This window comes from Plasmopara halstedii (genome assembly GCF_900000015.1).
Source record: "Plasmopara halstedii genome assembly, contig: Scaffold_614, whole genome shotgun sequence".
Classification (NCBI taxonomy): Eukaryota; Oomycota; class Peronosporomycetes; order Peronosporales; family Peronosporaceae; genus Plasmopara; species Plasmopara halstedii.
The window spans coordinates 262,877-273,925 of NW_020187532.1; the positions used below are offsets into that span (position 1 = coordinate 262,877).

The 11,049-nt window shown below is 45.1% G+C and overlaps 3 protein-coding genes across 3 annotated transcripts; 2 read left to right on the forward strand and 1 right to left on the reverse strand.

The window, feature by feature from the left end:
• Positions 1–4,330: 4,330 nt before the first annotated feature.
• PHALS_12089 (transcriptional activator myb-like) lies at positions 4,331–6,893 on the forward strand (the record flags this gene model as incomplete). The annotated part of the gene is made up of 4 exons (XM_024727564.1): positions 4,331–4,356; positions 4,415–4,647; positions 4,709–6,792; positions 6,867–6,893. 4 exons carry the CDS (start codon positions 4,331–4,333, stop codon positions 6,891–6,893), a joined length of 2,370 nt encoding a protein of 789 aa, XP_024578129.1.
• A 123-nt stretch (positions 6,894–7,016) lies between these two features.
• On the reverse strand, positions 7,017–8,824 carry PHALS_12090 (Kelch repeat-containing proteins; the record flags this gene model as incomplete). Its single annotated transcript, XM_024727565.1, has 4 exons — positions 7,017–7,570; positions 7,639–8,109; positions 8,180–8,635; positions 8,692–8,824. 4 exons carry the CDS (start codon positions 8,822–8,824, stop codon positions 7,017–7,019), a joined length of 1,614 nt encoding a protein of 537 aa, XP_024578130.1.
• A 96-nt stretch (positions 8,825–8,920) lies between these two features.
• Positions 8,921–9,697, forward strand: PHALS_12091 (WW domain binding protein WBP-2, contains GRAM domain; the record flags this gene model as incomplete). The annotated part of the gene is made up of 4 exons (XM_024727566.1): positions 8,921–9,030; positions 9,085–9,254; positions 9,316–9,398; positions 9,470–9,697. 4 exons carry the CDS (start codon positions 8,921–8,923, stop codon positions 9,695–9,697), a joined length of 591 nt encoding a protein of 196 aa, XP_024578131.1.
• Positions 9,698–11,049: the final 1,352 nt, after the last annotated feature.

Sequence of the window (11,049 nt, forward strand, 5' to 3'; positions counted from 1 at the left end):
GGTTCGGGCTCAAGTGAACGCGCAAGCGTTGGCGCCGGAGTGGCACCCAAAGGAGCTCTACCACCCAGAAGCTGGACCAGCAACTGGCTCTGAGCACGGAGCGCAACGATCTCTATCCCCAATGGCGCCAGGAACTTCACATGAAGCGACACATTTGTTTGTTCAACGGCTAGGAGCCGCTACGACATAGCGCGATAGTCCTCAACGTGAGGCAGCCGGTGCACAACGTGCCCTAAGCTCTCTGGGCCATCCACGCAGCGAAATGCGACCCCAGCATGACGCTCAGCAGAGTTTCCATCGCGATGGACTTCGTCCTCAAGAGCTCGAAGAGTATCGCGAGTTAACGGGCGGCGATCGACCCAGTCGTCATCGTTGGCCAACGGATCTTCTCGAGAAGAATAGTGGTGTCCACAATCACGTGGGACGTCTTGTGGGTCGACGACGTCGTCGGGGTCAAACCCAGTATTTTGTGAAGTGGCGGGGATACTTCCGCAACGGCAAAACTGTCCAGACGTCTTAAGCGCTTATGATCAGAGGGATTATGACACCCCGCGGCGTCGTATGCCCCGCACTTCTCGTCAATAGCCAAAGAAGCCGACGGGCAATGAGTTGAGCTGAAGCCATGGCCCTGAACTGCTGCAGTCCGGACTCATCCGTGTGAGAGACCATATAGCTCGCGGGAACGTGATGGATGAACTTATACGTCGCAGGGGGACACCCAAAGGAACTCGACGATGAGCCTTGATTTTGGCTTACTTAAACCGAAGATGGCGATCCACACGCTAGTCCCTCTGTGGCCCATTTGTAAGTTGTGAAGCGAGGAAGTTTATCGGTGCCACTGCACCCACCGCTAGAAGAGGTCTTCGCCATCTGCAGCGATTTTGCCGGGGGTGAGCACCACAGGAATCGTTCACATCGCGGGTACAACAGCGTCTACATATCCACCTATATTTCTTTAGGAAACAAGAGGTGAGCTCGTAGAGCTGTTCGTTTATCAAGCTGTGAAGTGGCAGGGGGCCGATAGCGTGACGCCCAATGATCGAGTGATTGCGCCCTCGCTTCAGTAGCGGGAACCGTCGAGCACAAGCCGTATTCCATACGAGGGTCAAGGGCCGATCGTGAATGCGCGCGCACGAGAGCCACCCCGCTGACTTCACCCAGCTGCTGCTTCTATGCCTCGTCGAGCTCATTGAAAATGATACCACTTCCCCCAGAAGTCGAGAGTTTGGGAAACGGACTCGGCGTCAGCAAGGTTCCAGCTCGGCACACATCGCGCCGCCAGGGCACCTCACCCTCTTCTGCTCCCCCTCCTAGGAAAGGAGTTTCCAATTCGAAGTCAACTTCCTCCGAATCCTCGACGAGGTAGTTCAACACCGTCCTTGGGCGTGCAACACTGTCGCTGGCTAAGTGCTGCGCGGTACTGCACGCATCCTTATTTATTTCCAAAATATGAACCCACTCGACAACTTCAGAGCATGGGCTGCGCTTCCCATTAAATTTCGGACGTACTGTCCGGAATTGCTCTGCCCGCGGGCGTTTTCAGAACCAGCGAGGCTAGGTGTCTTCCGTGACCTCGGGGCAGGACTCAGTGAGCAGAGAATTCGTGACGAATGTCATGATGATATTCTGGTGACCGAGACACGCGAGCCTCGTTTGAGGCGACAGTTGAACTTGAGCTGTAGGTGCTCATATTCTTTATGGGGGAGAGTGTAATGGGGTTGCATGTGCACTTTTATAAAAAAGGTGGGTCACACAGTATGGTGTACATACACAAAATAATGTAGAGACACTTAAACAACAAGTCAGTACGTCGCTGGCATAGCCAGTAGTTGAACACTTAATTAGGTTTCGCCATATAGATAGGAAGCCTATAGATTTTGATATAAAATCTTTGCCTCAAATAAAACCGAGGGATTTAGCTGATATTTTAAATGGTAGACCTAACTAGCCTTGGGTTAAGGTTGTAGTCACTCTTGGAGAAAGCGGATTGAGATCCGCTACATTCGTACTTGCTCTTAGTATCGAACGAAGGTCACCGACCTTAACCAAGCTTTCTCTGGGCGAGAAAGCTACGGCAGCCCCACTTTATGGGACCTAATGTTTTTCCGAGAAGGGCTTGTCGGACGATCTTACGTGGGATCTGACCCTTACTACGTTCCGCCGAGAGCAAAGTGAGCTCGCGATGCGCTGACGACGTACTACCAAAATGAATTGTGTGACGTTATGGAGGAGATGCTTCGCCGCCAAATAATCTTTTTTATCTCTGATTAGCAAGGGTCCATTTCCTCTAGCATTCATAAAGTACTCTAATATTGGTACCATTCTACCCCCTGGCATGCAAATTGTATTCTGCATCCAATGCAGCACCCAAGCTTCCTCAACAGAGGTAGGGTGGACGTGAAAGGTCTCGGCGCTAACTGCACAAGTTTGGGCACCGCCCCAGAGGTGATATCCATAACAGCCTCCGGGGGAATGTGTAACGCAGCTGTCACGATAATAATTTCCAACTACTTGGCATAGTTTGTTAGCTCTCGCCCCCTTTGACGGGCGAAATTAAGATCTTAAAACGCGATCTACGCGCCTGATTAGTTCGCGCAAACACCCGCCACAAACGCCGCTTCGAACGTTTCATGTTGTCATCCTGACAAAGATACTGCTCGTGTACGGCTTCCTAGCTGCAAAATTAGAAGCTCGATGCGCTGTTACTCTGTTTGGAGATGCTCAATTCATGGATGTAGCTGCCTCCCGCTTTCACAGAATCTTTTCGTCCCTGTTCTCAGTGTATCGGCATGTCTAGTTATTCCAAAGAGGGGATCAGTCCATTTACGACTCGGTCATGGGGCTAACAGCTATAAATGCTAACGAGTTCAACAGGTTGCCGTGCCCTATGTACAGTGGAAGCTTGGATTCAATGATTCCACCTTTATTTCTTTGGTTAGTACGTTCCTTTTGGAATAGATCCAGGAGTATGTACTGTATTAATACCAAGTGCAGCGAGGCTTCCTTAGTTCGTTCGCTTCCCTAGGTTGCTCTACAATTTTAAAAATTAGATGTCTTTGAGTTATACTCAATTGACATTATTACTAGATATATGTGCTTTACTGTGTACACATTGCACAATAGAACGATGCAAATGTCGTACGCTTTTATAGTCTAATACATCGTACCAATATGTGTGGTGCAAGTACACAAAATTAAGTATTCGCCTTTGTTACAGTGAGCGTGCTTCGCTTTTTTGTACACGCACACATTGCAAGATGTCTTGAGCTGTCGTTTGACTGGCATACAAAAACAGATATGGCAATCTAGTTATGCAAAATAAGTATCTAGTTTTCGGTTCCTCCTTTGTGAAGCAGATGCGCCATATGCAGCGCTTTTATTTAACACAGAGGAAGTCGAAGCTTCCTCTGTGCAAGGTGCACGACAACCCCATTTTGAGAAATTCTGGCGTAGAAGATTTGTTCATCTCGATTTGGTGGGTCTAATTAGCCTATATTGTAGTTCTTGATTTACATACAATTATAATTCGGACGCTAGGGCCTGAAATGCCTCGCGCAAAGAAAGCTTGACTCAAAAAGTCCACGTCAAGAAACGCATAGAAGTTAAGCTCTTACCCTTTACCCGGTTGCGGACCGATTGCCTTGTAAGTTCTAGTTGAGCAGCTAGCCATATTTTTAAGATATATTCTATTTGATCTAGTACTAAATTTATTCCTTCATCTATAATAAAGTTGTTTAGCAGCCCACTCATAAGTACCAGATTATTAGTACCAGTGAACGTAAAGTGTATATGCAGTACAGAACATACTTTTACAGCATTTGATTCAATAAAAATTAATATTGTCAAAACAATTCGATTTTAGTAAAGCGCCTCTATTGTAAGATATTTGATTGCAATAGAAAAAAGCTTAAGTGGGATCCTTCAGATTCTCATCTTTCAGGTGCGCTGCTTATGAATGCTGCAATTGAAGCTGGATATTTTTTGTTAAATCTGTAGTCTACGACGCACCGCTATTGTCACGACACACCCTACTAATAAAAATTAGACTTAAGAGGTTTTGATGGGCCTATGCTGTTTCGGCACTATTTTTATACGCTTTTGCGTTTTAGGCTTGGGGAGTTGTGCGACGATGGAGAAATAGCGACAACCTCTTTTTGACCTTTAAAAGCGCATTCACAAGCAAGAACAGCGGGTCATCTATCCTCATCTTGCTCTCAGGAACGAGTGAAGTTGGGTAGTAAGGATATGGCTAAGGGCCAAATTCCTCTTTTTGGTTAGTTTTGCAAGCAGCTTTCAGATCGACGTACGTTCACTTAAATTTGAAATTGCTATGCATCCACGCTCATCACTCAGCAAGTACGTAATGCTGTTTTTTTAACAATAATCATCATTTTACACACTTCTGTATTTCTAGACACTTGCCAAAGAGAAGTTTGTCAAGTGCAGGTCTGGACGAACTTGACGAGTTGCTTCATGGCTCGGATAGTGGACATCGCAAACGCCACCATAGTTTAAGCAGTAACAGTAATCACAACGAAGCATCGGTCTTTGCTACATCTTCATCTCCGTCCCGACACGAATACCCGTCACCGTCGTCGTCTTACTCTAATACCTTGCGCCGCCCTGAGCTTTTTCCGTACAGTGAAAGTACGTGCGTTATGTTTTGATCACAAGAAAAGTGCCAATGTCTGACATTTTTGCCTTTTAGAAATCAATACAAATGGAAATTTTCAGCTACTCGAAACAAGGTTTTCCAATCAAGCTCAGATGAGTGAGAATTATCACAGTGGTCTTTTAAATGACAATAACTTTTCGGACGATCATTACCAAGATTTGAACAATGAATTTCAGGCTTCTGATGCGACTCCTTCCAGTGGTCACGAGTATATGTCCAGTAGCAAACATTTTTCCTCGCCAAATTTCACGTCTCACGATCCTCATGACGTTGTGTTTGAGCACCGACTAAATCATGACGAGGCTATCTCTGGTAAGCGCTATGACCACAATTCACTTCGACCACCATTCCACCGTTCATTTGGCAGTAAATCGTCTTCTCCTCGCGAAGAGTATTTAATTCAAGCATTCGGTCCCAGCGGCTTTAAGCTCCATAGCACTTCAGTATCTAGCAACGACGAGTTAGAGGACAGTTTAAGTGATAATAGCAGTGGTAATAACGGAGAGTCAACCATGACAGACGCAGAGAACGAGCTCAAAATGTCGTTTAATGAGCTCGAAGCAGATATACGCGGTGCTATGCATCAAACATCTCCTCATCAACAGCAACATTCGGCAAGACTTCCAGAGCTTACAGAGTTGTCACACTTGGCCTACACGACACCTTCACAGGGCTCATATGACCTAGATCGTCACAATCTTATCAGGAATAATCAAGACCCTCATCACGTCGGTATGTTTGCGCAACCATTGGATCGTTCCGATGTCATAAGCTGTCCGAAAGATGCATCTTTTTATCCGAGAGGTACGCAAAACACATTTTTGGCTAAAACAGTGCAAAATAAAGGAAATCAAAATGGAATGCAAGCACCTACAAAGTGGCTTCGAGATGAAGATGAACGACTTCGTGTTGCCGTTGCTCGATTTGGTGGCAAGAATTGGAAAATGATTGCTGAAACGCTTGGAAATGGGCGCACAGATGTTCAGTGTCTTCACCGTTGGAACAAAGTGCTGAAACCTGGTCTTATTAAGGGGCCGTGGACACCTGAGGAAGATCGTATTCTAACTAGTCTAATCACACGCTATGGAGTGGGTAAAATCCGCTGGTGTGATCTTGCCCTGCATTTGCCAGGACGTATTGGAAAACAATGTCGGGAGCGGTGGTGCAATCATTTGGACTCGCGTATTCGAAAAGGACAATGGACTGCTGAAGAAGATGATATGGTGTTTCGATGGCAACAAAAGTTGGGCAATAAATGGAGTGAAATTGCGAAATTGCTTCCAGGACGTACGGAAAATGCCGTCAAGAATCGATATAATTCAGCAGCACGTCGCAAGTGGTTGATGAATCAGGCCAATAAGACAGCGTCGACGTCCACATCACAAACTACCCCTACAACACCACAAGCCCCACTACAGCAGCAACCACAAAGATTATTGCACTCTACATTTTCTACTCACCAAGAAAGCAACGTCTGCAATGTAAGCTCGATGTCATTTGGAGGCGGGGGTGCAAAAGTTTTGCCAGCACCATCATCGGAAATTTTACTTGAACATCAGTCGCACAACATGATTCCAGCACTAGGACATCAAACTTATTTTACGCACTTCACATCATCAGGAATGTTGTCTACGAACGTGCTACTTCCTGCTGGTCCGGACAAGACACGTCCTCTTTTTCGACAAGTTGAAGGAATGGGCGATGACCAAAGTTTTTTGCAAGAAAAGCACGATAAACCTGCAGAAAGTGGAAAAAATGAGCCGTTGTCGGCGTCACCTTCGACCTTCGTGCCACCTCCATTGAATATGTTATTTCCCCCTCCATCCGCCAATGTTAGTACTAGTCATACCATTCACTCTCTGACAAGTAGCCCCAGTAGTAGGGAGGCTGCCCTCACTCCTATCTTTCCTCAATTTCCAATCTTAGCGCCTGTTGTCGGACTTCCCGTTGAGTCTTCGTCTGGCGAAGACAAACACAGTGAGTCTTCAGTTCTCCAATCGAAGGACGAGAAAAGCGAACGAGATGATCTCGGCCTTCACGAGACCTTAGCAGTGAGCTCAGGGCATGATCCTGGTGTTTCCATGGATGACGAAAACATGAATAGCTTTCTCGATAGTGTCGCACTCGAGCTCGAAGATATAATGGAATGAAGTCATTTTTTCCTGAACTAAAATCAAAACCTTTACTGTAGGCGACAATGTGTGGAAACAGCAAGTAGTTCTAAAGGAAGTAGATAAGTGTGATAATTTATACAGGAGAGTGCACGATCACTTAAGGCACAATTACATACAACCATGTTTCTTTTCGTATGATAGAGCGGACTTGTTTCACATCGCTAAACTTAACATTTGAGCTCACTTTGCACAGCATCAGAAACAGTTAATGCGCAAATATCCTTCAGTCTTTGTTCCACTCCATTCTGGCCGCCAAAAAGGTGCAAGCGTCCATTGCAATCAAGCACAGCACCATGTCCCACACGTCCTCGCATTAGGGTGTCAGCGTTCTTATCATTGTTAAAAGTCGTCGGTTGCCACTCCCATGTGATCGTGTTTAACAGAAATGCATCATCAAAGACATTCGTCGATGCGTTTGCATCATCGCGTTGAGGGTCCCACCCTCCAAATATAAGTATCTCGCCATTATTCAAAAGTGTTGCAGAGTGACCTGTGCGCTCTTGTGGTGGTACTCCAGTAACGCATGGGTGAACCCACGTCCAACTCGATCCACTAGGTTTCACGTCCACCTTTTGCAGTACGTGGACAGAATTAAAACTCTTCGAGGAATCGTTGCCCCCAAAGTAGAGAATTCGATCCTCTCCTATAACAACAGCGCTGTGATATGTTCGGGCACTGGGAGGTTTTCCATCTACTTTGACAGCCTTCCAATTCCAATTATCTGCAACAAAGAAAAAAAGTTACTACCATATCATAGAACAAACAATAGTATTATTATTATAGACGCACCAGTATCCAAAATATGCACTGAACTTTGCCGGTTGCGTCCTCTGCTTCCGCCAAAAACTACAACTTCGTTGCCGATGACGGTGCATGTGTGGCCACTTCGTGCCGAAGGAGGTGATCCTTGAATAGCCGGTGGATACCATAAAAAACATTCCGTGTCAAGCACCATAATGTCGGAAAGGATATCGAACTCGCCTTCTGCTGTAGCACTGCGCTCACCTCCAAAGACAAGTACTAAATTCTTGGACGATAAAAATACTGCGTCGTGCCAAGTACGCGCGATTGTTTCGCAATTAATTGGTGTTGTCCAACGATGAGTCTTCATATCAAATATGTGCAAATCTCCGAGTGTGCGCTCGTCGTCATCGGTGCCTCCGTAGACCACTACACGTTCATCTGAGATCTTGGTAGCAGTATGACCCCAGCGTTCAAGTGGTTTAGACCCCACAGCTTCTACCATTTCCCACTTGACAACTGATGTCAAAAAATCCAAAAAGGTTCAGATTGCACAAAAGCACGTTTACGTTTTCTGCCTAAACCGTACCTTTAGGATCAACTTTCGCTGCTTCAATCACCATCTCGTTACAAGATGAATCTGGCGAAAGTTTGAGAGCTTTGCTCCTTTTCGATTTAGAGTTGGGTGTCGATTTGCGCGAAATCGATTGTTTTGGTCCTGGCGAGCTAAGACTGTTCATCTCTTCTAATCCTTTCTTTGTAGTTGCTTTGGTCTTAAGCGGTTTTAACGTCAATTTTAACGCATCACTTCCCGTCTCTGTCGTCTTCTTCTCTTCGACTTCAGCATCTGGCTCAATTATTGTATCCTCATCTTGACCTTCCGAACGATGGTCTTTTAGCTGTGACAGAAGTGATGTTTGCTTAAGGAAGTTTGGTCTCTGTCGCTTAACTTCCACATTAGAATCATCGTCTTTACTAGCGCTAAGATCAATTGTGCGTTTATTTATGGCACTCGTAGCCTCGCCAATCAAATGTTTTCCTAATGCTGTCAAAGAAAGTAAAAACGATGACAATTGATGACGCAGCAACTTGTTCGCTTACGCTTGGTCAATACGATGTCACCAGTAAAGTTGCGACATCGAATTGTTAATGAGCCTGACGTAAACTCGAACTGGATTCCTGCGAGATTCGCCGGAAGATCTACCGCCACACCTTCGTATGAAAGCAGTGGCATTCTATCGTAGAGATAAAATGGTTACCGTAAAGCATTTCGCGCCAAAATCTACACACGAACTTAGACGAAAAGTGCTTAAGTTGCGTTTAGCAAAAGATGAGTATTAACGTGCAGCTTCATGAAGGAGCTGTGCCAATTCTTGTGTCTCCGTACGAAAACTTTTTCTTCTTAATTTACCGCGTCAAGCTCACAGTCGAAAGCGGCAAGTATGTGCATCTAGTTAAAATGTTTAAGGTGCGAGCTAAAACTGTTTCTTTTAGTGGATATCCAGGACAGGGTGGCTGCTTTTACAGCAACGAAGGCCGATGTTACATCTCACAGTACCGCCTCGTCTTTGTGTCAAGTGTAGCCCGAGATAATGCTGCCTACCAGTCATTTTCACTGCCATTCTACGGCATTCGTGACTGGAGCTTTGATGTCAGCCTTTTTGGTACATATCACGCTTTGAATCGACGAGTTACAAAATTGATAATAACGAATTTGTTATCAAGGTAAAAAATTCTGGAAAGGTCATGTAAATCCCGTTCCGGGTGGTGGGTTAGTTGGTGTCGGAAAGTTTATTATGGAATTTTTGGTAAGTTCCAGTCACTCAATATTTGAGCAGTATGTTGTACTGGCTAATGAGTGCGCTTGAAATGCTGGTAGAGCTATGGTTTTGATGAATTTCGCAACCATGTGCTTCCGTTGTTGGCGAATTCAAGGTCGCTGCATCAACAATTCCGTCATCTGACAACCCCGTCGGTGCTATTGGTTCCCGGGGAGCTAGAAGAAAATAATGAGAGTGATTCACGCCGGCTCGCATACTGTTCTGCGGAAGATCCCATGACTCTCTTTATTGTCAGTAAGGCGTTATCTAGTCAATCTGATCAATGATTAGCTCTCAATTATAGTCAGAGTGCATGCTTTGGAGTTTTATTAGTATCTGTACCTTAAATATGATCAATCATTTTCAGCGCAAGTATGGCTACTGTTTTTCAACGCAAATGGAATGCCGAATCACAACACTGCTGTCACTCACTTTGATAAAGTCGCAAATTTGCGTATTCTGGTCAATAGACAAACCCGTTATAGTATGCAGCTCCCGGCGATCAGGATGTTTATAAGGAAAAGCGTTGCGACAACACACAAATTGTCAGTCAAAGGTCTTGATCATAGTAACTGTGTACGTGCATGAAATGTTCCACTTGTTACGTATTAGCATGCATCCAATCAGTAACAACGAAAAAAAATCAAGTCATTGATACAAAGTACACGCACTAGCACTTAGCTGTCCATCCAAACAACCATACTAAGTGACGTAGCCTATCAATTGACCCAGCTTAGTCAATAAGAACTTTGACTGAATGCGAGAAGGAGGCGGAAGAACTACTCTTGATTTGTAGTTCTTCTCTGCAATGGCAGCGTGTATGTGCAGCGTTTTCTTACCTCAGAGGTGTAAGGTAGTAGAGCTTGCGAACACATGCGCGTATATTTCTTGGACTCAGGTGTATCATTCAGACGAAGCACTGGAGAACGACACAAAATATAGTGGTGACAAGAAGTGCAGCGGGGCTATCGTAGCTCTTTCCCTTACGGAAGCTTGGTTAAGGTCGGTGACCTTTCTTCTATACTTAGAACCAGTACGAGTGTAGCGGATTGCAATCCGTTTTCTCGAAGAGTTGCTACAACCTTAACCCAAGGCCAATTAATTCCTCCTTTCAAAAGGTAAACTGCCAAAAACGCCTATATCTAAATCAATAGGTTCCCTATCGATATAGTAAAACCTTACTAAATGTATACGTACTGACTTGTAGTTTAAGTGTAACTAAACCAGCAGCTGGTCACACCATCTTGTGTTACCTACATCATTGTGTGATCACATCGTCTTGTGTTACATACACCATTGTGTGATCACATCGTCTTTTGTTACCTACACCATTGTGTAATCACATCATCTTGCGTGTACCAGGGCATGCGAAACCCAGTTACACTCTCCCCCATCACGAGTGTGAACACCTAATGTTCACATTGAACTGTTGCCTCGTTCGAGGTTTTGTCTTTTCTTTCATGAACCGGGCAATCAAAGTAAAAAAGACCAACGCCCTTAAATTGATGAACACAGAACAATGATGATAAAGGACACGACCGCAACCAAGTTAGTAGACCATAATTACAAGATCGCACATAGCATATCATACGAAGTACACGACTTCACTAACGTAAAGTCTCCGACGGGACTCGAACCC